General features: G+C 38.3%; 1 protein-coding gene across 1 annotated transcript in view; it reads left to right on the plus strand.

The window, feature by feature from the left end:
- The first annotated feature begins 6,545 nt into the window (after positions 1–6,545).
- Positions 6,546–26,110, plus strand: part of LOC114648812 (ras-related protein Rab-5B) — a 31,363-nt gene continuing 11,798 nt past the window's right edge. The window contains exons 1-5 of the mRNA XM_028798075.2: positions 6,546–6,662; positions 7,535–7,805; positions 8,298–8,449; positions 9,593–9,715; positions 9,856–9,949. Of these exons, the coding sequence (XP_028653908.1) occupies positions 7,643–7,805; positions 8,298–8,449; positions 9,593–9,715; positions 9,856–9,949 (532 nt within the window). The 5' untranslated portion in view covers positions 6,546–6,662; positions 7,535–7,642. The remainder of the gene's footprint in view (positions 6,663–7,534; positions 7,806–8,297; positions 8,450–9,592; positions 9,716–9,855; positions 9,950–26,110) is intronic.

Here is a 26,110-nt window from a genome sequence, read left to right on the forward strand (position 1 = left end):
CTTTGCCGTGTTTCTGAATGAGAGGCTCTCTTATTTCAGCCACATATTTGATATAGTTAGGCACTGAAGGAAAATAGTAACTTTAAAATGTAGAAATGGGGCTGTTAACCAACATGTCAAATAAACTGCCTACAGTTTGCAAACTAAAATATATAAAATATTCGGGTCAGGTGGGGGAGCATGCACTGGTACAGCGTGTTGCCACACCCACCACACAAAACAGGTCAGAAACCTTGTTGGCAACCCCCAGGCAAACACGCGGCCCAGTCCCACCCTCCGGAAATGACCTTGTGTCTGCCGCAGCCAGGTGTTACGTGGGCGTCCCCTTGGCCTGGTCCAGCCACTCTGTTCCTCAACAATGAGGATCCTGCGAGCCGGATAACCCTTGGGGAGTCGCACCACATGGCCGTAGTGCCATAACTGACACTCCCTCACAACGCAGGTAATGCAATGTAATTAAAATATTCAAGATTGAAAATTACTAGGAGGATTTCTGTTTAAAGTCCGAGTCAGGGATGCAGAGTAAAAGTTTCCTTAATAGTTGCAGATTGGCCTCTTGTTGAAATATTGTGTAAAGCCAGCACCTTGCTCTTAAACTAAACCATTTAGCACAGTAAGTGTGATATATTGTGCATTAATGCATTACATAATGGGCTGGCATCCTGTCCAAGGATAATCATGTAAGCAAAAAACAGATGGAATAGTTAGTTGGATAAGACTCAATAAATGCATGTGTACCTTGTGGCTAGTGTATTACCCCAAAGGTTTAATGAATTTTTCATAGGAACTGCTATGGGTGCTGATTGCAGTTTCAGCCTGTTTCATGATCCTAAAATGAATGTCTGTATCTGAATGGTCACTTTTATTTAAGTCCACACCTATATTAAGAAACATTCAGCAAAATTACAATAGTGATCACTTCTGAAACAACAAATGTGGAAATATCAAGATTTCATCTTCATTTAAACAATATCAATCAATAAAGATGATGTATTTGGGGGGGGGGAGGGGATGAAAATGTAACTTTGCAATGATTAATTTAATGAAAAACGAACAGATATGCCATTCCCGTCTATGGAAAATATAAGTCCACCTTTGGCTGTAATAGCTGGTTTCCTTAACTGTCTACCAGCCTCTGATATTGACTTTGAGAAAGTTTTTCCCACTCCTCCATGCATAATTCTTTTAGCTGTGCAATGTCTGAGGGGTTTGTTATGTGCAAATCCCCCACAGCATCTGGATGAGACTGAGTTCCAGGCTTTGACTTGGCCATTCCAAAACCCTTCATTTCTGTCTCTTCAGCCATTTTTTGCTGAATTTATTAGCATGTTTGGTGTCATTGTCATGTTGCAAGGTCCACTTTCACTTGAGCTTCTGACCTCTGATAGATGGTCTCACATTATCCTCAAGCACCCACTGGTACAATGAAGAATTCATAGTGGACTATATGATGGTGAGCTGCACATGCCCTGCAAATCAAGGATTATAGAGTATGTATACATACAAAGTTTGCAGTTATGGTTATTTACATTATACAATGATTATAAAATGTAAATGAGGCATGATGTGTGTTATATTACATCACCTTTATCTATAGTTATTGTTTAAAGTAAGATCAAACGTTGAAATGTCCACATATGTTAAAACAGAAAAAACGTATGAGGTGTCCTTACTTTTTTACATTAATGTAGATCAATTATAAATAAGACAGACGCTTAACTGGGTAATAATTAAGAAACATTTTATATTCTAAAATAAATTAGCTATAATTAAGCAAAATGAAAAATAATGTAGAATCTGAATAAATCCCGTTGCACAGAAAGCTTTGTAGTAAGCATCCATCAGGGTTGATTGGTTGTTTGAGAGTATAGCGGCAAGCTATTTAATTATTTTAACAAAGTTCACCTAATAGCTAATGATGGCAAAACCCAGAAATACAGTACATTGTTACTTTACAAACTGCAGCTGTTAAAATCGAGGCAAGCATTCTCTGAAGAGAATTTCAAGATTTAATACCATTCCTTTTTGTTTCTCTCAGATTTCACCACAAAAGGTCAAGTGTAAGAATGAGCAATATCAACCCTTAAACAAGCCCAAATGCATACGCACATGCTTTAACCAGCACCCAGTAACAATCAAAAACCCTATGTGATAGCCTTTTTCAGACCTCCCAACCACCTTATTAAAGTATGCCTCTGTTATACAAAGATTGTGTCATCCATTCCTTATAAGGCCCAGACAAGACACCGAGAAGAAAAAGTCAATTTTATTTCATGAGTGTATTCATGAAAGGAATACTGAGGTTTATTCAGTCCCCTCGAGTCTATCATCCAGTTGACCTTGAGTCTATTGTACGTGGTGGAGTTTGCTTCATTTGATCTAAATTACAAATACAACAGCCTGGAGGTTACATTTACAGTGAAGGTTGATCCTCATTCATAAGATAAAGTAATAATTTGAAATATTGAATTATCTCTCGCACCAGTTTAATGATTCAAAACATTCTGCAGTCGTATGTGTATAGTAACATGGGGTATCATGGTGGCACATGGGTTAGAGTTTCTGCCTCTCATCGACCAGTCTATACTCTGTGGTCGACTATGTATGTTCTTATATTGTTTGCCTGGGCTTGTGCCGGTACGCCGATAACATATACAGTTAGGTCCATAAATATTTGGACAGAAACAACTTTTTTCTAATTTTGGTTCTGTACATTACCACAATGAATTTTAAAAGAAACAACTCAGATGCAGTTGAATTGCAGACTTTCAGCTTTAATTCAGTGGGGTGAACAAAACGATTGCATAAAAATGTAAGGCAACTAAAGCATTTTTTTAACACAATCCCTTCATTTCAGGGGCTCAAAAGTAATTGGACAAATTAAATAACTGGAAATAAAATATTCATTTCTAATACCTGGTTGAAAACCCTTTGCTGGCAATGACAGCCTGCAGTCTTGAACTCATGGACATCACCAGATGCTGGGTTTCCTCCTTTTTAACGCTCTGCCAGGCCTTTACTGCAGCGGCTTTCAGTTGCTGTTTGTTTGTGGGCCTTTCTGTCTGAAGTTTAGTCTTCAGCAAGTGAAATGCATGCACAATTGGGTTAAGATCAGGCGACTGCCTTGGCTATTCAAGAATTTTCCACTTCTTTGCTTTAATAAACTCCTGGGTTGCTTTGGCTGTATGTTTTGGGTCATTGTCCATCTGTATCATGAAACGCCGCCCAATCAATTTGACTGCATTTAGCTGGATTTGAGCAGACAGTATGTCTCTGAACACCTCAGAATTCATTCGGCTGCTTCTGTCCTGTGTCACATCATCAATAAACACTAGTGTCCCAGTACCACTGGCAGCCATGTACGCCCAAGCCATCACACTGCCTCCACCGTGTTTTACAGATGATGTGGTATGCTTTGGATAATGAGCTGTTCCACGCCTTCTGCCATACTTTTTTCTTGCTATCATTCTGATAGAGGTTGATCTTGGTTTCATCTGTCCAAAGAATGTGTTTCCAGAACTGTGCTGGCTTTTCTAGATGTTCTTTAGCAAAGTCCAATCTAGCCTTTCTATTCTTGAGGCTTATGAGTGGCTTGCACCTTGCAGTGCACCCTCTGTATTTACTTTCATGCAGTCTTCTCTTTATGGTAGACTTGGATATCGATATGCCTACCCCCTGGAGAGTGTTGTTCACTTGGTTGGCTGTTGTGAAGGGGTTTCTCTTCACCATGGAAATGATTCTGCGATCATCCACCACTGTTGCCTTCCGTGGACGTCCAGGTCGTTTTGCACTGCTGAGTTCACCAGTGCTTGCTTTCTTTCTCTGGATGTTCCAAACTGTAGATTTTGCCACTCATTGTAGCAATTTCTCAGATGGGTTTTTCTGTTTTCACAACTTAAGGATGGCTTCTTTCACCTGCATGGAGAGCTCCTTTGACCGCATGTTGTCTGTTCACAGCCAAATCTTCCACATGCAAGCACCACACCTCAAATCAACTCCAGGCCTTTTATCTGCTTAATTGATAATGACATAACGACGGACTTGCCCACACCTGCCCATGAAATAGCCTTTGAGTCAATTGTCCAATTACTTTTGAGCCCCTGAAATGAAGGGATTGTGTTAAAAAATGCTTTAGTTGCCTCACATTTTTATGCAATCGTTTTGTTCACCCCACCGAATTAAAGCTGAAATTCTGCACTTCAACTGCATCTGAGTTGTTTCATTTAAAATTCATTGTGGTGATGTACAGAACCAAAATTAGAAAAACGTTGTCTCTGTCCAAATATTTATGGACCTAACTGTATAAACTGGCCTGGTGTGCCCGAGGTGGTTTTGGGCTGATTACTTTCTGAAATGCATGGCAGCAAAAATAACGTGAAATAAGTAGGTTGGAGTATGGTTCGATTGTTGCAGTAAGATTCGGTAGCCTTTCTAAGTGGGAATTTGCATGTTGTCAGCCAAAAGTGTGATCAGTTTAAAAAATGTAATAGCCAGCCTAAACCTAAAACCTGTGCCCCTTTCGTCGTGTCTGTTACGAAGTTTACCAGCATGACTTCTCTTTTGATACCCAGTAGCTTTACCTTTCGCTTGTAGCTCCCAATGAGTTAACAATCTACGGGCTTTCCGTCACTCAATGACAGTGCCCACTCAGTTAACCAATCACTAGTCCCCTAAAGAGCCTACCTAGTCTTGAGATTCATGACTCCGCCCTCCGGGATTAGCGTTGCTCTTTTTGCAGGACGTTTGTCATGTCAATGTTCTCATGCAGTAAACCATTCTTCAGATTAGTTCGAAATGTGTGCGACCGCCTTATCCTACTTGCGTGCAGAAACCCTGATTGGAAGTTGGAATGTTAGGGTTAACGAGGTGTGGCGGCAAGTGCTTATATCTGATTTTATTAAAACTCTAGGTCTTGTTTTGTCTGTTTTCCTTCTCGTGGACAACCTGGTAATTTACAAGACCTTGTGGCGACTATACTTTATGTGTAAAAATTCAGACGGTCTTCAGCAAATACAGGGATGAGGAACATTGAGTATTCTACTGAAACTAGCAATACCACAGTTTGGTTTGGCGAATGCGTTACAGCTTTCTGGGGTCTGACTCAAATCATCTGAAGACCTTCTATAAATTACAAAGGCCAGTCTAAATGAGTAGTACGGCTGTTGGAACGACGTGGCTCCGCGGAAGCATATTGCAGTTAATTAATATGGTGTTTGCCTTGCTTGTTGGTAGCTATCTCCAGCTGTAAAGAAAGCTTACCAGTTGTATACACCCCAGGACCAGTAGTAGTCTCTGGGTACCTAAACCATAAGTTTATTTCAAGCAACTTATTCCCATGTGTGCTAAATGTAGATGCAATCTCTTAATCAGAAACAAACTAATTTAAAGGGTAGTTTCAGTTATGGGACGCACTCTCGACCCCCTGGAGGTAGTAGAGTAGGAGAGAATGGAAACATTGTTGCACATCCCCTCCATGACACAGCTAATATTTCCAGCCAAGGAATTATTCAGCAGAAGTGTGTCAAGAAACGTTACTGGGACTCCTCATATCAACGTCAATACGCCTCCATAGTGCATCACTACGATTGTGACTGCCAAGGCAGACGTTTTCTTTCTTAGGCTTTCCTTCTTTTTAGCCATTTTGGTGTGTGTGTGTGTTATTTTATATACATAATTTAATGAGCTTCTGTAAAAAGCCAAATTCCCCCGGGACTAATAAAGATCAATCTATCTACCTATCCAACTAGCTTCGTGTTCATTTATTCAAGATTACAGAGCGCTAAAGTGTGCTGATATAGTTAAGTTTTTCGAATTCAAATCCCTGAGCTGGTGGGTTCAAATCCCGCTACATTGTGAAATTCACAATGTGAATACTGTGAGACCATGAGCAAGTCACTTCACCATCCTATGCTCCAATTGGAAACAAAAGGAATGCAGTCAAATGTATCCCAAATATTAAAGACGTAAAGGCCGGGCACAAGTCAGGTGGCAGCTTGGACAGGACGCTCCCACAAACCTCCCCACCCACATTCTGTAGGACGATTTTGAGTGCCAAAATTACCTAAAAGTATATGGGGTATGGCAGGAAACCCACGCACTCATGGAAAGAACGTGCAACCTTTACAATATTGATTAATAAATCACATATATAATCTGGAGTGTTTTCCATTACCCCCTGGACAGTAGCATATTTATTACATTCGTAGCCATTATTGACAGCAATGACTCCAATCACTTAATTTTTTTATTTGGTGATGGTCAGGCGTACATACCTGACATAATCAGCAACTTTTAAGAGGAACAGCAAATGTCTTTCTGTTTATTCACGTTTGTTTAATTTCATCGTCAAAAAAACTCTTCACGTTTCCATTTATCCTAAGTTATTTAACAGCATACTTTGTCACTTTAAAGCGACCCTCTGGTAGTTTTCAATTGGATACAAAAACGATCGATCAATTACAAATTACGCCCTTCTCAAGGACCGGCAGGCTTTCGCAAGCCTCACGTTCATTGGTCTATAGGGTTGTCACTTCGCTGTTTCAAGTATTATTGGCAGTTACGCTTGTCTGTCAGAGTACCGCCCCGCCCCACGTTTGAGGAGTTGGTTGAGAAGCGGGTGTCTCCGCTGCGCCGAAAGGAAAGCGACGGCCTGGAGCAAAAAGGTACGTAGCGTAGGGACATCTTCAGGACCTTGTGTCAGGCAGTGACAATGAGGTGTAACGTCAGTAAACCGTTATTCGGGTGTCTGAGGTGGCAGGGTGTGTGCCGGTGACGGGGTGTTATCTGGGACGACAGACGCGGCGCAGTGGGGGAGGGGAAGCCGTCTCTGACTTCGGTGTATCTTTATCCCAGATTACATTTGGTACACTTCTAACACAGTGAATCGGGATAGTTCCCGAGCCCGTATTCGCTCCCAGTCAGCATCTTGACCGCTCCCATTATCCGGTTGCGTCTGTGACGCCAGTCTCGGTGTCACTGCCCCAGTTTGAAATCGCTGGGGAGGCAGTGGGTGGAGACTATGTGGGGGAGTGAATGGAACAGGTTGGACTATTTGAAGAAGGAACTGGGATGTAATGGAATAGGGCTTGGGGTGGAGTGGAGTGTTGGTAGCAAGAGAGACAACCTGTAGATGTATCTGTTCCAGGACTGGAATGGAGGTTTGGCTTGGGGGCACTTGGGTGACACTGAAGACTTTTTTTTTTCCTACTTGTCAAGAGTAGGTACTTGGTTCTCTTTACTCTGGGTGGCGAGATTAGTACTCGACGGTACTTCTGTGAACTTACATAAACTATTTGTTCCTGTCACCTGAATGTTAAGAGACGATCCTTCCGCCGCTTTCTGTTGAGCTTGGTGGCTTGAACTCCCGTTTGTCTAAAGCATTTTCTCGGGGAAGGAGAACTTGAATGTTTGCCCTTGTACTAAAGAGTAACATTATTCATTTATTTTCAATGCCACTTTGTTGCATGTCAAAGTACAATTTTGGTTGTTCTGATACATCCAACAAGTTAATATTCCCTTTTCCTTTGTCTTTCAGGTTCTGGAATAATCAGTTGATCCAGAGACTGGCTCTATCAGCGGCGGTCCACATATACACCCCACTTCCCTCTTTCCCTGCCCCCTGAGGCGGCGTCCTCCACTGGCTATGGCAGGCCGCGCAGCTTCTCGTCCCAATGGCCAGTCTCAGGCTAGCAAAATCTGCCAGTTCAAACTGGTACTGTTGGGAGAATCCGCAGTGGGCAAGTCAAGTTTGGTTCTGCGCTTTGTCAAGGGGCAGTTTCATGAATACCAAGAGAGCACCATTGGTGGTAAGGTGACACTTGATGATATAGTGCATTGTTCTAGACTGATTTAGTGCATTGTTCTAGACTGATTTTGCATGGGACTGTTCAACTAGATCCATGTTTTTGTCTACATGCCAACAGATAGTTATTTGACTTTTGAGAAGGGGGTATTAGATTTTAATTTGTTATTGTGTGTGTGTTTTTTATGTTAAATTTACCAATGTGCAGAAATGTATTTTTACTTTTATCATTATTTCATCTGAGGAGAAAATTATTTTTGCATTACAGTAGTAGATGGTTTGTGGACTTGCAGGATATTAGTCTACAGAGTGTTTTATTTTGGTTACTTGTGCAATAGCTCGAACCTGTAAATGCTTTTTTTCCATTTTATTCTTAATTGGGTTTTGTACAATGATTATGTAGTATTTGAGATTATCGTAACATTTTACACACCTGATTTTTGTTACAGTGTATATATAAATTGTATTTATTTGTTTGTTTTATTTATTTGTCCAGCTGCTTTTCTAACGCAGTCAGTTTGCTTAGATGACACAACAGTGAAGTTTGAAATCTGGGATACAGCAGGGCAGGAAAGATACCACAGCCTGGCACCAATGTATTACCGTGGAGCCCAGGCTGCCATTGTGGTGTTTGATATCACCAATCAGGTAAATCACTATGAACATTTTTTCCTAGTCCTGCAAAGAATTTGGTTATTTTTGCACAAGGTTTAATTCATATGGTTTGCTGTACTGACCATATTCCACTTTAAACACTAACTTAAAAATAACCTTCAGTTTCATTACAGTTTAACTGTTGAATTTAATTATGCAAAGTGGTGTTCATGTGCTAGGTATCCTGCGTTACTTGTTTTTACACACTTGACAAAATGAGACCATAACCATTAAACATTGCCATAACAGCATTTTCATTTTAACTTGCACCTTTTAAAGTAATCAAATTTTGAATATTTTGGCTACAGGAATTTTTAATTTTATGAAGGAAAAGAGGGCACAAATATAACCAGTGTTTAATAATTACTGTTAATAAATGCAACCAATTATGTCTGAAAAATTATACAGCTAATCATCAAGATTACATCTTGCCTGAAGAAGGGGCCTGAGTTGCCTCGAAAGCTTGCATATTGTAATCTTTCTAGTTAGCCAATAAAAGGTGTCATTTTGCTTGGCTTTTCTCTACAGCTAATCAGAAATAGCAACTTTTTCCTTTTTTTAAAAGGTGACTGATTTCCTTTGTAATGTTCAAGCATTACTATACACTTGAGCCAAGTTTTTAGTGGTTCTCTTAATATAAACCATATCTGAGAAAATCTTATTTTTGCCTCCTAACTGCGAGGAGCTTCATATGTTGCCAACAGAATTTTGTGCTTTTTCTTTAAACAAAGCAAACATATAATACCACAAATACCTGTTAAAAAGGATAGGATCAGAGAGAGTGCTATATCACGATTCTTTTGGTAGAATATTCTTATTATGTACAGAGGCCTTAACTAAAGAAGAAAATTGCTCCTTAATACCCACTATTTTAGTATAAATTAAATGAATCTTGAAATATTTCAGACAGAGGCCATAATAGAAGTTAATTGATAGGTACACCATCAAGAATGGGACGAATCTACTATTTTATGTTATAGTGGTCATTCCAAAGGGGGTTGTTGACACCTGTGAAGTTGAAAACTACGCCCAAAATTTGTTGTTTGAAAAAGTGACATAGGGTACAACTTCAAGTCTAAACTTAAAAGTACAGATCCAAAAAATAGCTAATGTTTTCCTGTTGGTACTTCATGGTAGGAAACCTTTGCACGGGCAAAGACTTGGGTGAAGGAACTGCAACGCCAGGCTAGCCCAAACATTGTGATTGCCCTGGCTGGGAACAAAGCTGACCTTTCAAGCAAGCGAACTGTAGAGTATGAGGTATGTTCTCTCTTAAATCTGTCTCATTTTTAAAGTTATTACATCTATGAGACATTTACAGTATCCACAGTTTTAGATATACTGCAACTTTTGCACAGGTAGTTTTGCTTCCTGACTTCTATTGCTCTTGCACTTTCCAGGAAGCACAGGCCTATGCAGATGACAACAGCTTGTTGTTCATGGAGACGTCAGCCAAGACTGCCATGAATGTCAATGACCTCTTCTTGGCTATAGGTAAGTCAACACCTAACTTAAAATGTGACATATGGAGCATTCCATGAAATCAGTTTTTACCACCTTTATTTGGGCAAAGCATGCATGGAGATGGATATGGAATTCCTGAATGCTTGTGTGAATTTTAAAGGATTGAATATTTAGTTTTCTGCCTTCAATATGTCATTGTAAGTACTTGTTTCTGTTCTTAGTTGTCATGGATGATATGATATAATCAGTGTTTTGAACTGTTTGTAGAACAGCTGGTTGAGACGTAATGTACTTTTTACCTTAGACAGTTCCAGTTCCATTCCATTGTGTGTTGGTGGAGTCCACTGTATTCATGCTGAACACTTGTCAGTAATGTGAATCATAAGAAAATGAAAAGTAATATGCTTATTTATGGTAGGCTGTAACTGATGACAAGATAACCTTTAAAAAGAAATCAGCATTTGTGTGCCACAACAGGTTGACAGGGGACAGGTTAATCAAGCTGGGTGATAGTTGCCTATGTGTATGCAGTATACTGTACTGACAATACTCTAAGATTGGGTGAGTGTTGCTTGTTTTATAATTTTTTGATATTTTGTTTATCAGTGGTATTGAAATGCCTCAGAAGAATGCAGTTTAGGCTGATATATATATATATATATTATTTATTTTATTTTTGGCCTCCTGCATTTAAATGTAGTACTGTTTAATTGAATAATCTTGGGCATACCGGCTGAGATTAGCTGCCCAAGATTAGCTTTGTTCTTAACCTATCTGCATTGTGTTTACGGTGTATGGAGGAGATTGTGTTTTCAGTATTGTATGACTTTTTTTGTCCACCAATGAAGCAGAAGTGTTTTCTGGATGGAAGTCCCAGTGGAAGTTTCTGGTAGTCTGGAAAGTCAAAGAGCTGTATGAGCAAGTCAGAGGACATATGGTTTTGCTGCCATTATTTGGTTTTGTAGTTTTTACAAAATATAGTTATTTTTTTAAGTGGTTAAGCCAGAATAGTATGTGTCTTTATGAATGATGTTTGGTACAGTGCATCCGGAAAGTATTCACAGCGCATCACTTTTTCCACATTTTGTTATGTTACAGCCTTATTCCAAAATGGATTAAATTCATTTTTTTCCTCAGAATTCTACACACAACACCCCATAATGACAACGTGAAAAAAGCTTACTTGAGGTTTTTGCAAAATTATTAAAAATAAAAAAATTGAGAAAGCACATGTACATAAGTATTCACAGCCTTTGCCATGAAGCTCAAAATTGAGCTCAGGTGCATCCTGTTTCCCGTGATCATCCTTGAGATGTTTCTGCAGCTTCATTGGAGTCCACCTGTGGTAAATTCAGTTGATTGGACATGATTTGGAAAGGCACACACCTGTCTATATAAGGTCCCACAGTTGACAGTTCATGTCAGAGCACAAACCAAGCATGAAGTCAAAGGAATTGTGTGTAGACCTCTGAGACAGGATTGTCTCGAGGCACAAATCTGGGGAAGGTTACAGAAAAATTTCTGCTGCTTTGAAGGTTCCAATGAGCACAGTGGCCTCCATTATCCGTAAGTGGAAGAAGTTCGAAACCACCAGGACTCTTCCTAGAGCTGGCCGGCCATCTAAACTGAGCGATCGGGGGAGAAGGGCCTTAGTCAGGGAGGTGACCAAGAACCTGATGGTCACTCTGTCAGAGCTCCAGAGGTCCTCTGTGGAGAGAGGAGAACCTTCCAGAAGGACAACCATCTCTGCAGCAATCCACCAATCGGGCCTGTATGGTAGAGTGGCCAGATGGAAGCCACTCCTTAGTAAAAGGCACATGGCAGCCCGCCTGGAGTTTGCCAAAAGGCACCTGAAGGACTCTCCGACCATGAGAAAGAAAATTCTCTGGTCTGATGGGACAAAGATTGAACTCTTTGGTGTGAATGCCAGGCGTCACGTTTGGAGGAAACCAGGCACCGCTCATCACCAGGCCAATACCATCCCTACAGTGAAGCATGGTGGTGACAGCATCATGCTGTGGGATGTTTTTCAGCGGCAGGAACTGGGAGACTAGTCAGGATAAAGGGAAAGATGACTGCAGCAATGTACAGAGACATCCTAGATGAAAACCTGCTCCAGAGCGCTCTTGACCTCAGACTGGGGCGACTGTTCATCTTTCAGCAGGACAACGACCCTAAGCACACAGCCAAGATATCAAAGGAGTGGCTTCAGGACAACTCTGTGAATGTCCTTGAGTGGCCCAGCCAGATCCCAGACTTGAATCCGATTGAACATCTCTGGAGAGATCTTAAAAAGGCTGTGCACCGACGCTTCCCATCCAACCTGATGGAGCTTGAGAGGTGCTGCAAAGAGGAATGGGCGAAACTGGCCAAGGATAAGTGTGCCAAGCTTGTGGCATCCTATTCAAAAAGACTTGAGGCTGTAATTGCTGCCAAAGGTGCATCGACAAAGTATTGAGCAAAGGCTGTGAATACTTACAGTATGTACATGTGATTTCTCAGTTTTTTTTATTTTTAATAAATTTGCAAAAACCTCAAGCAAACTTTTTTCACGTTGTCATTATGGGGTGTTGTGTGTAGAATTCTGAGGAAAAAATTGAATTTAATCCATTTTGGAATAAGGCTGTAACATAACAAAATGGAAAAAGTGATGCACTGTATATTTATTGCAAAACATTATATTTTATTGTTTAGTCATTTTTGTTCTAAAAAAGACACAGTGTTAAGTTATAGAAATGCTTCATTTTCAGTTTTTTTTTATGCTGCTAAAATCTTCTATATTCACCTTTTCTATTAGCTTTGATTCTTAAGCAAACATGTTCAGCCCTTCTAAAAACATGGTGTTGCTAAATTAACAGTACCTGTACTGCTAGATAGTTTTGAGTCAAATTTATAGTATACTGTACCTACACTTTTATAAGCATGTTATTTAGTGACATTTTATTGGATGATTACATTTTTTAATTATTCAGTTATGAATTTAGATATCAAGTTTTATTTGGTCATATTTTTCCTCACTTCCAACTATCCATGACCACTAGCTACATATCTCCTGCTATACCAAATTTTAGTATTTGTTAGTTTTAAAACTTTCACACAATTCAAATATTAACAGTTGTTAATGTGGAATGAACATGCTTGCAAGTGTCTGTTTCTATATTTATAATCTTTGCTGAATGAAGTGGTCTGTAGTACTTTGCCACTTGGGTAATTCAGTATCTGTCAACCGTCAGAAGCGTGATTGAGTAGTATAGATTTTTTTTTTTACTTTTCTCTTTTAAGGTTGCATATAACTGTACATTAGTCACCAGTTATGGTAATAGCTAATTCTGAGAAAGGCCAAATATTGAATTTAACATTACTTTGTAATTTTTATTTTATTTTTGAACAGTTGTAAATCATTTTATATTTAAAAATTTTCCCAGCTGTAAAGTATACTAAGATATAACAGCAGCACTTTGTTTGCATTTATGCATTTCCATTGGACCAGTTTCACTACATCAATAGTGCTTAATATTAATAGAGCTGTATTAACAAGTTATACAAAAGCTGCTTCTGTATTCATATGCAAAATTATTCACACAATTGTCCCTTTTTTCATTTTCTGCTTCTGAAAAGCTGTTTCAAAGTGATTGGAGAGAGCTTTTTTCTCAACTGTATACCCGCTCAGTTTTTACTTTAACCTGCCCACATTGCTTTGCCAGAGAGTGGAATTTTTTGCCTCTGGTTGTAAAGTCATTTTAACAGGTGCATCTCAGTAAATTAGAATATCATCAAAAAATGAATTTATTGCAGTAATTAAATTCCAAAAGTGAAACTCATATATCGATTCATTACACACAGTGATAAATTTCAAGTATTTATTTCTTTTCATTTTTCTGATTATGGCTTATGGCCAATGAAAACCCAAAATTCAATATCTTACAAAATTAGAATATTTTGAAAAAGTTCAACATTGTAGACTCATGGTGTCGTACTCCACTCAGCTAATTAACCCAAAACACCTGCAAAAGTGTCCTGAGCCTTTAATTAGTCTCTCAGTCTGGTTCAGTAGGCCACACAATTATGGAGAAGACTGCTGACTTGACAGTTGTCCAGAAGAAAGTCATTGACACCATCCACAAGGACGGTAAGTCACAAAAGGTCATTGCTAAAGAAGCTGGCTGTTCACCTAGTGCTGTATCCAAGCATATTAATGGAAGGTTGAGTGGAAGGAAAAAATGTGGCAGAAAAAGGTGCACAATCAACAGGGATAACCATAGCCTTGAGAGGAGTGTGAAACACAACCCATTCAAGAATTTGGGGGAGATTCACAAGGAGTGGACTGCGGCTGGAGTCAGTGCTTCAAGAGCCACCACATGTGTAGGAGAAAACAGACTGGACTGCTGCTCAGTGGTCCGAAGTCCTCTTTTCAGATGAAAGTAAATTTTCCATTTCATTTTGGAAATCAAGGTCCCAGAGTCTGGAGGAAGAGTGGAGAGGCGCATAAGTAAAGTTGCTTGAGGTCCAGTGTGAAGTTTCCACAGTCAGTGATGACTTCGGGAGCCATATCATCTGCTGGTGTTGGTGCACTGTGCTTTATCAAGTCCAAAGTCTGCGCAGCCGTCTACCAGGAAATTTTAGAGCACTTCATGCTTCCCTCTGCTGACAAGCTTTATGGAGATGCTGATTTCATTTTCCAGCAGGACTTGGCACCTGCCCACACTGCTGAAAGTACCAATACCTGGTTTAATGCCCATGGTATCACTGTGCTTAATTGTCCAGCAAACTCGCCTGACCTGAAGTATTGTCAAGAGGAAGATGAGACACCAGACCCAACCATGCAGACAAGCTGAAGGCCGCTACTATCGAAGCATCCTGGGCTTCCATAACACATCAGCAGTGCCACAGGCTGATAGCCTCCATACCACACCGCATTGATGCAGTAATTCATGCAAAATGAGCCCCGACCAAGTATTGAGTGTGTACATAGACATACTTTTAAGTAGGCCAATATTTCTGTATTAAAAAATAATTTTTTTAATTGGTCTTATGTAATATTCTAATTTTTTGTGATACTGAATTTTGAGTTTTCATTACCTATAAGCCATAATCAGTAAAATGAAAAGAAATAAATGTTTGAAATATATATCGCTCTGTGTAATGAATCTATATAATGTATGATTTTTCACTTTTTGAATCGAATTACTGAAATAAATTAACTTTTCGATGATATTCTATTCCTGAAAGATTAATATTTTCTCAGTTACCTGGACTTTTTACAGACTGGATTATTTTTGTCCTCTAGGATTTGCATGTTTTTGTCATCTGTTTTTGTATTTACATAATAGTAACCCCATCATTCTTTACCCTGCTAACCTTACCTCTACTATAATGTGCTGCATTTATTTTAGACTAATTATTTAAAGCTTTTCTGTTAGATAGCATAGCCTTATTTCACTTGTATCTTATCAGTGATTTAGCAAAAGCTGTGAGGGTTCGCATTTATTTTGGCAATAGTTTTTCTCCTTAAAACCTAACCATATCCGTCTGTTTTATGGAATGAACTTCTTTGGAATCTTTGAGCAGTCAACGTTTTCTCAGCCAAAGGACTCCCATTTCTCTTTTGAAGTAATCACTTCATTCATTTGTACTTAATCCTATAGTAGCTTTGAACTGGTAATCTTAATGGATGTAACTTGCACTGACTTGTGTGTGTGTTAACTTTGGTATTTTTATAATTAAACTATAGACAGTTTGTGATCTATTAATTTTTTTGGTAGGCTTATTGTTAAATGACCATAAAAATATTAAAATACATACAGTTACCTTTTAAAATGCATACTTTTTTTCATCTAATGAAATATGTACAAAAAATATTTTTCCATAATATCACATAAAAGAATACGAAATGTGTCTAATAATTATAAGCTATAATATTATATAGTTTCTTCTGTAATGTACCGTGGATACTCGCGTATTAGTCAAAAAATGTATGCCTTAAAATTCATTCAAAAAAACAGGGTCGACTTATCCACGGGGCAACACAATTTAATAATTAAAAGCCAGCAATGGGTCTTTCTACTTCTGGTACATGCTTCCTCAGTTGGTTTGCCCAGTTGATTTCATACAAGGGACGCTATTGGCGGATGGCTGAGAAGCTACCCAATTAGAGCAAGCAGGTAAGTTCCTGTATGCTGATTGGCTCAGCGACGGAGTGCCAAATTCGATTCCGCTGCATTAACCAGGAAGTCTTGTCTCGCTCATTCAGCATCAATGTGTTTCGCTGTGTAAAGAGGTAACTTTTGTGCTGTTTTGTGTTTATCTTTGTGCATAGTTAAGCCCTTCGTTATGGCTCCAAATCGATCTGCTCCTGCTACTGCTTCAGAGGCCGTGCCCAAGCGCCAACGGAAGATGCGAACGATTTCCGTAATTATAATTTATTAGTTTTACCCTCGACTTATATGCGGGTCATAACAAATTTCGTAATTTTCGGCTTAAAAAATACAATCGACTTATCTTCGAGATCGACTAATACGCGAGTATCTATGGTACTTATCTGAAACAAAGCTTAATTTAAATGTGAAAGGTACTTTTTCACCATTAGTCAAACAAAAAGTGTAATCTCAGACATTGATTAATTTAATTGATAGTGGCACTGCTCAAATGGAAATATATACTGTATGCACTTAACAGGTTTTGAATCATTTTTAATCACTAATTACATTACATCTATTTGTGTTAAAATGTACATTTACTATATTCATACTGGTGTTGGTATTTTTTTTTTTAATTCAGTGGACCAGCTAGACATTACTAATTGTTGAAGTAAAATAAATGGTTTACCATTTTAATTATGTACTTGTTTCTTACCCAATCTTGTACTGTATCACACACACAAACAAATAATAAACACCATACAAACCTTTTAAAAAAAGCTGCAAATCAATCAAATGTTCTTGCGATGTGTATCAAGAATATAGAAGGCTATCGTGCTTAACAAGTTTATTAGAACACTAATTAATGTAGAATAAAAATAAGGGCTGATGGCCAGGGAGGACAGAAAAAACAAAAAAAAACTCCAGACGGCTGGAGAAAAAATAAAATCTACAAGGGTTCCAGGCCATGAGACCGCCCAGCCCCCTCTAGGCATTCTACCTAACATAAATGACCTCAATCAGTCCTCATTGTATTCAGGGTTCTCATGGAAGGACTTGATAATGATGGTCATGTGGACTTCTGGCCTTTAATCCATCAATGTAGGGACATCATGGAGCTTTGATTAGGTGGTGTTGGTACATATCGCCACCACAGAAAACCGGAAAAAGAACAGAAGAGAGAGTAGGAGTTAGTATGGATTTTGGAGCCACCATGAATAATAATTAATTGAATATACAGAGCATCGGGATTAAACTAAAACGAAGCTATGAGAAAGCCATGTTAAAGTAATGTGTTTTTAGCAGTTTTTTAAAGTGCTCCACTGTATTAGCCTGGCGAATTTCTATTGGCAGGCTATTCCAAATTTTAGGTGCATAACAGCAGAAGGCCGCCTCACCACTTCTTTTAAGTTTAGCTTTTGGAATTCTAAGCAGACACTCATTTGAAGATCTAAGGTTACAATTTGGAATGTAAGGTGTCAGACATTCCAAAATATAAGATAGAGAGAGATTATTTAAGGCTTTGTAAACCATAAGCAGTATTTTAAAGTCAATTCTGAATGACACAGGTAACCAGTGTAGTGACATCAAAACTAGAGAAATGTGCTCAGATTTTCTTTTCCTACTTAGGATTCTAGCCGCTGCATTGTGCACTAGTTGCAATCGATTGATGCCTTTTTTGGGTAGTCCTGAGAGGAGTGCGTTACAGTAACCTAGTCGACTGAAAACAAAAGCATGAACTCATTTTTCAGCATCTTTCAATGATATGAGAGGTCTAACTTTTGCTATATTTCTTACGTGGAAAAAATGCTGTCCTAGTGATCTGATTAATATGCGATTTAAAATTTAGGTCACAGTCAACAGTTACCCCTAAATTCTTTACCTCCGTCTTGACTTTTAAACCTAATGCATCAAATTTATTTCTGGATAACCTCATTATATCCATTATTGCCAATCAGTAAAATTTCAGTTTTCTCTTTATTTAGCTAGAGATAATTACTACTCATCCATTCAGAAACACAAGTAAGACATTGTGTTAGTGAAAGAACAGAGTCGGGGTCATCAGGCGCTATTGATAAATACAGTTGTGTTATCAGCATAGCTGTGGTAGCTCACGTTATGCCCCGAGATAATCTGACCTAACTGAAGCATGTAGATCGAAAAGAGCAGCGGACCCAGGATAGAACCTTGTGGAACGCCATATAAAATATCATGTGTCTTTGAAGTATAATTACCACAACTAACAAAGAATTTTCTACCTGCCAGGTAGGATTCAAACCAATTTAAGACACTGCCAGAGAGGCCCACCCATTGACTAAGGAGATTTCTAAGAATATTGTGATCTATGGTATCAAATGCGGCACTCGGATCTAAGAGGATGGGAACAGATAAACGGCCTCTGTCTGCATTTACCCGCGAGTCATTGACTACTTTAACGAGTGTAGTTCTTGTACTGTGATTTGTTCTGAAACCCGACTGAAACTTATCAAGAATAGCATGTTTATTCAAGTGACCATTTAACTACATAATGACTGTCTTCTCTAGATTTTACTTAAGAAAGGCAGGTTAGAAATAGGTCTAAAATTTTCAAAAGCAGAGGAGTTGAGATTCTGTTTCTTGAGTAGGGGTTTAACTACAGCAGTCTTAAGACAGTCTGGGAAGACCCCCATATCTAATAACGAGTTTACTATGTCAAGAATACTATCAATTAGCACGCCCTATACTTCTTTGAAAAAACTTGTTGGTATTGAGTCAAGGACGCAGGTGGAGGGCATCAGTTGAGAAATTATTTTATATAAATCAGGTAAATCTATCCTGGTGAAAGAATTTAATTTGTTTATAATGGAGTACAGGCTTAAGAGGATCAGTGTTTGGGAGATATACTATATTATTTCTAATATCATTAATTTTTTGATTGAAAAGTACAGCAATAGCCTCACAAGTTTCACTGGAAGTATTTTGGAGGCATTCCATTGAGTTAGCTGGGTTTAGCAGACGATCAATCATAGAGAATAAGACTCTGGGATTACTAGCATTGTTATTTATAATTCTAGAGAAATAGCAGCGCCTCTCAAGACGGGCTATGTTATAGTATTCTGTTGTTTTAACCTTCAGTAACTCATGGTGGATAGTTAGTTTAGTTTTTCTCCATTTACACTCAGCTCTCCAGCATGTTCTCTTTAAATCAGTTTAAATCAAATTCCACGGTATAACAGTGCTAGTAGATTTTTTTTAACTGTCTTTTCAGGTGCGACTATGTCGGCAGCAGCTCTCACCTTAGTATTAAAATTTTCCACCATACTATTTACATTATCCTCGCTATTGTAGTAAGCACTACAAATGGACTGGTTGCTTAGAATGTTTGTAAATTTAGAAGCTGCTGACGAATCAAAGAAGCATTTTTTAACAATATGCTTCTCGTGAATGTTTTCTATCATTATTTCTGTATTAAATAGTAAAAGAAAATGGTCTGATAGACCAATATCATCAGTGATCTGCTTCACATCAACATTTAGTCCTTTTGTAATTACTAAGTCTAACGTATGACCTGCTTTATGTGTAGGCTGACTAACAAGCTGTCTCAAATCAAAAGAGTCCAGGAGTTTCATAAATTCTTTTACTTTCGGGCCACACTGATTATCGATATGAAAGTTAGTCACCAACTATTAGGAGCGTGTCATAGTTCGTAATTATTATTGACACCAAGTCTGAATTCCTCAAAGAAAGATGCATTGTATTTAGGAGGTCTATACATGGATAATACTAGAAACTGAGAAACTCTGTGAATAACAACGGCAAGATATTCAAAGGACATGAATTTACCAAAACTGACATCTTTACACTTTAACCGGCTCGAGTAAATGTTTGCTGAACCGCCGCCTTTATTTCCTTGGCGATCCGCATAAGTAAAGCTGTAATTCGGAGGCGCAGAAACAGCTGCACCTTCAGAGCTAAGCCATGTTTCACTTAGTGCAATAAAATCAGCTTTCCTATCATTAATAAGATCGTTGATGGGAAAACGTCTTGTTGGTTAATGCTCTAACATTTAATAAAGCCATATTTAATGTTTCGGAAGAGCAAAACTGAATTGTATGTGCATTATGGGTATTCGAGATAGAAATTAAGTTATTTTTATTAGCGCTGCTCTGTGTGTATTTTTTATTTAATCTATAATCTGTTTTTATAGATTTAATACATTGTTCATCTAAAGGTGTAATTGTAATTAAATTATTCGTATTTATGCCGCACTGCCTAGATTTTTTACATGCATTGAGGTTAGTTATTAAAGCAAGATAAGCATTAAGTAGTCGGGTTACTTTCTAAACTGACAAGTAATCTAACGCATGTTTATTTTAATTAGTTACTCAACTGCTCTCGAGATTGTGTTGCTGAGCTTAGCACTATACATTCAGCTCATCGGTATACATTTATGCGAATAATATAATCACCTAAATCATGTTTCTCAGAGGCCAGAACCTAATTTTCTCTAATTGGAATAATGGTTTACATGGCATTTTAAAAAAAACGGTTTCTGTGAATGATCGGGTTATTGAAGCATAAGTAAACACATTAATTGTCCAGCGCTTGCCTACACCAGTTTGAAATGTACCCGTTACTTGGTGCCTGAGGTAACCCCAGCCTCTTGCTTCCACATTTTTGCAATTCCCCTAGATTTGATACTGTCCAAAAACCACACATCGAAACTGTGGGAATTTTGTGAGAAAAAGCATTTTAACAAATGAGTGCCTTCCTTCTCACCTGCTGCTCTCCCTATTGAGAAGTTCACACAGTGTCTGTCTGTCTCTCTCTCTCTCGACAAAACCTCCAACATTATAATATTTTTTGTTTTGGTAAATGTTTTTAGTGAATACAAATTTTTTATAATATTTGTAGAAAATGGCAGAATAATGCAGAAGAATATACAGTGAGGCAAATGTTAACAATTAATAAAAAATGTATCAGCAATGGAAAGGTTTTGATTCAGACAAAACTATCAACAATCAGAAGCCGTAACCTTTTTAAACATTAGGTTCTCCCTGTTCCAGTATTAAAGGGTATAACCAAGAAGCAGACTTGGCCTGAACATTGACTTGGATAGAGTTGTCTGAGGAGATCAGAAAAAAATTATAGACAAGAATGTTAAAGGCAAAGGCTGTAAGCTGAACTCCAAGGTCAAGGTCCATCAGTGTCTGATCGTACCATCCATCACTGTTCGAGTGGCATTGGGCTCAATGGAGGAAGACTAGGGAGAACTCCACTGTTGAAAGAAAAACATACAGCCAGACCAGAATTTGCTAAAATGTATATGGACAAGTCATTGTGCTTCTGGGAGAATTTTCCTTTGTACAGGTCTGGAGCGAAATGTACTGCCCAGTGTCAGGAAGCTCTGTCTCGGTCACAGGTCATGGATCGTCCAACAGAAAAATGAAAACACACAGCTAAAAGTACCCAAGAATAACAAAGAGCAAAACATCAGACTATTCAGAAATAGTCTTGAATGAGTTCTGATTTAAATCTTATTGAACATCTATATGGGGGGGGGGGGGGAATTAAACATGCAGTCTGGAGAAGGCCCCCTTCAAACTTGACACAGCAGGAGCAGTCTGCTCAGGAGGACTGGGCCAAACTACCTGTTCACAAGTACAGATGTCTCATTGAAAGCTGCAGGAAATCACTTGCTTGCAAAGTTTGTGCAGCAAAATATTAGCTTAAGGGTCCCATCATTTGTGTCCATCTATTTTCATTTGTTATTGTTTGCTTTGTTCTGGTTCAACAGAATATTTTAAAGTCTTTGGCGTCCATCATTGTTTATTCTGTATTTAACAATTACTTTTGTCACTTTTGAGAGTTTTTTTTTTTTTTATTTTTTTTTTATGATGGGGTACAAACAAATTCGTCTTTTTTTTTTTTCTGTAATCATTGTATAATAATTGTATATTAAAAGTGAAAATTTTAGGCTTTCAATTTTAATTCCATATCAAACCACCTACTGTTCTTGCATAAAAAATAAGTTATTAAAAAAGCATTTTTCTTGCATTAGGATAATTAAAAAATATACACCCTCATCTACACAAAAACTGTCAGTATTCGATTGTTAAAACTCTATAATACAATATTAGGGATGGGTGAATTTAGGAAACATCACCTCTAGTTTGTACCTAATTTTGGTTCAGTACTTAACAATTTAAGACCGAACAAATTGTGGTATTTCAAAACATTCAATTCTTGGAGGGGGAATGTCAAGAAAAAAAATGTTGAACTCCTTGCCTAGAGATATCAAACCACATTTGATAACATATGTGTCAGTAGTCTACTGTAGTTAAGCATTTACTTTTGATTTTGATATGTCTACTGTTCTACCAAAATCATGCTGCGTTACTACTATTAACTACTATTAACAATGACCAAGATCTAAAATCGCAGCATTATGTTTACAGGTGCTGGTCATAAAATTAGAATATCATGACAAAGTTGATTTATTTCAGTAATTCCATTCAAAAAGTGAAACTTGTATATTAGATTCATTCATTACACACAGACTGATGTATTTCAAATGTTTCTTTTAATTTTGATGATTATAACTGACAACTAATGAAAGTCCCAAATTCAGTATCTCGGAAAATTAGAATATTGTGAAAAGGTTCAACATTGAAGACACCTGGTGCCACACTCTAATCAGCTAATTAACTCAAAACACCTGCAAAAGCCTTTAAATGGTCTCTCAGTCTAGTTCTGTAGGCTACACAATCATGGGGAAGACTGCTGACTTGACAGTTGTCCAAAAGACGACCATTGACACCTTGCACAAGGAGGGCAAGACACAAAAGGTCATTGCTAACGAGGTTGGCTGTTCACAGAGCTCTGTGTCCAAGCACATTAATAGAGAGGCGAAGGGAAGGACAAGATGTGTAAGACAAAAGTGTACAAGCAATAGGGATAACAGGACCCTGGAGAGGATTGTGAAACAAAACCCATTCAAAAATGTGGGGGATATTCACAAAGAGTGGACTGCAGCTGGAGTCGGTGCTTTAAGAACCACCACGCACAGACGTATGCAAGACATGGATTTCAGCTGTCGCATTCCTTGTGTCAAGCCACTCTTGAACAAGAGACAGCGTCAGAAGTGTCTCGCCTTTGGACTGCTGCTGAGTGGTCCAAAGTTATGTTCTCTGATGAAAGTAAATTTTGCATTTCCTTTGGAAATCAAGGTCCCAGAGTCTGGAGGAAGAGAGGAGAGGCACAGAATCCATGTTGCGTGAGGTCCAGTGTAAAGTTTCCACAGTCAGTGATGGTTTGGGGTGCCATGTCATCTGCTGGTGTTGGTGCATTGTGTTTTCTGAGGTCCAAGGTCAACACAGTCCTCTACCAGGAAGTTTTAGAGCACTTCATGCTTCCTGCTGCTGACGAACTTTATGGAGATGCAGATTTCATTTTCCAACAGGACCTGGCACCTGCACACAGTGCTAAAGCTACCAGTACCTGGTTTAAGGACCATGGTATCCCTGTTTTTGATTGGCCAGCAAACTCGCCTGACCTTAACCCCATAGAAAATCTATGGGGTATTGTGAAGAGGAAGATGTAATACGCCAGACCTAACAATTCAGAAGAGCTGAAGGCCACTATCAGAGCAACATGGGCTCTCATAACACCTGAGCAGTGCCACAGACTGATCGACTCCATGCCACGCCGCATTGCTGCAGTAATCCAGGCCAAAGGAGCCCCAACTAAATATTGAGTGCTGTACATGCTCATACTTTTCATGTTGATACCTTTCAGTTGGCCAACATTTCTAAAAATCCTTTTTTTGCATTGGTCTTAATTGATACTCTAATTTTCCGAGATACTGAATTTGGGACTTTCATTAGTTGTCAGTTATAATCATCAACATTAAAAGAAATAAACATTTGAAATACATCAGTCTGTGTGTAATGAATGAATCTAATATACAAGTTTCACTTTTTGAATGGAATTACTGAAATAAATCAACTTTGTCATGATATTCTAATTTTATGACCAGCACCTGTATATTAGTGGGAGTCCCTGACCTGATGGTACGCTGCTTTGGGGGATGTCAGCTTAAAAAAGTTTGGGAAACCCTGCAGTAAGTTGTTTACAATTAGTCACATTTATACTTTTATCAAAATGTTACAATGTAAACTAATAACTAAGAAAACAAAGTAGGTATCATTTCCTGCGGTGGGTTGGCACCCTGCCCGGGATTGGTTCCTTGCCTTGTGCCCTGTGTTGGCTGGGATTGGCTCCAGCAGACCCCCGTGACCCTGTGTTCGGATTCAGCGGGTTGGAAAATGGATGGATGGATGGTATCATTTCTTTGTTACAAATAGTGTCCAAACTTTTTTAATTCTACTTCTTAGTTATATTTATTTAAAACTACTTGAGAATTTAAAGGCAATCTTTAAAATCTGGCTTAATGTTTTAAGAACATAACCTCAGCAGGGTTGCTGCAGCCCCCTTGTTTGAAAACGTTTATGGAGACAGACTTGTTACCTTATTTGGAAAATTCATTTTTTGAAAAAGGCACAGGTGTTGTTGTTCTTTTGAATTGAATCGAGTTGCAAATTGACAGGTACAAACCGAATATCGAATTGAATTGACGAGTCACCATAAATTCACAGCTCTAATTGTGACCATTACATCTTAAAAGAGTCAAGCAGTGCATGTGCAGATTTCACCTGTAAGTGAGGTTCAGGAATTATGCACATTCTCTACAAGTTTCTTGTTGTAGGCTGGGCATACATTTAAAAAAAAAAAAAAAAAAAAAAGTTACTTGCCTTTTAAGATGATGGCATTTGGGCCTTGCACCGATTCATATGGAAGGGTGTGCCCTAGTATCAATTTCTGTGCAAGTCGTGATCATGAATTGTCACACATTTTGAAGTTTGACATTTCTTTCTGGGGGGAGGGAGCTGAATTGGATGTAACACTGGTCTTCTCTCTCATTCTGGTAAAGTCTGCCTTGCTGCTCTGTGTGCTTAAATCCAACAACATAATTACTGTGGAATTTCCTTCATCAGAGTATACTAGAATGTTGTTTACAGCATGGATTAGTGCTGTATTTGTGCTATGACTGGTGTGAAAGCCAGTCTAGAGTTTCTCAAACAAATTATGATGTGTAAGGTGAGAATGAAATCGAGTGGCAGCTGCATTTTGAAATATTTTACAGAGAGGGTGATTTGAAATGGGTCTATAATTATTTAAGTGTATGTGGGTCTGGCTGGCTTTGGCTTTTTAAGTAATGGTCTGATAACTGACACTTCTAGCACTTCTTCAGGAAATGTGCCATTCAGTAATGAACTATTGGCAAGGCTAAGGATGGGTGCTGCTAGAACATCTGTTGAAGTTTTTATTAGTTTAGCCTGGATTAAGGAACAGGTAGTAGGTTACATTTTAGAAATTAAAGGTATGACTTCCATTTCTGTTACCAAATTAAAGTTACTAAAGAGTGTGTGCAAGATGAGACAGGGTTTGCTGATCTAGTATTAAGTTTGTGAGATGATGCTGAAATCTAGGATTTTATATTGTCAATTTTCTTAATTTAAGAAGTTAATTCTGTACTGCTAATGTCTCTGGGTATTTTGCATTGTCTGTCAGAATTACCATTTATTAGATTAGCTACTGTTCTGAACAGCACACACAGATTATTTCTGTTGTTATCTGTTGATCTAGAATAGTAGTCCTAGTGGGCTATAAAGAGAGAGGTGTTTTTTTTAAATATACATTTTTTTAACACACTATGTCCATGCAATTCAGAAGACCTGCAGCTTTGTTGCTCTCCATCTGTGCTCCAGGTTTTGACATTCTAATTTAGGAGCATGAACTTCTATGCACCTTAAACATTTTTGTTTTAATGGGAGCTACTGTTTGTAAAGTCCTATTGTATTTTGCTGTTAGCTGATCCAAATTGTTTTCCACAATTATGTTAGAGTTTCTCAGGATATCTACAAATTTTGAAGCAGTTACTATAAAAATGTTGCACTATTCTTGTTTTAATCTCCAAGTGTACTTGTAAGGACAGAACCAAATCAAATGTAAT

The sequence above is a fragment of the Erpetoichthys calabaricus genome, chromosome 3, assembly GCF_900747795.2.
Source record: "Erpetoichthys calabaricus chromosome 3, fErpCal1.3, whole genome shotgun sequence".
NCBI classification, from domain to species: domain Eukaryota; kingdom Metazoa; phylum Chordata; class Cladistia; order Polypteriformes; family Polypteridae; genus Erpetoichthys; species Erpetoichthys calabaricus.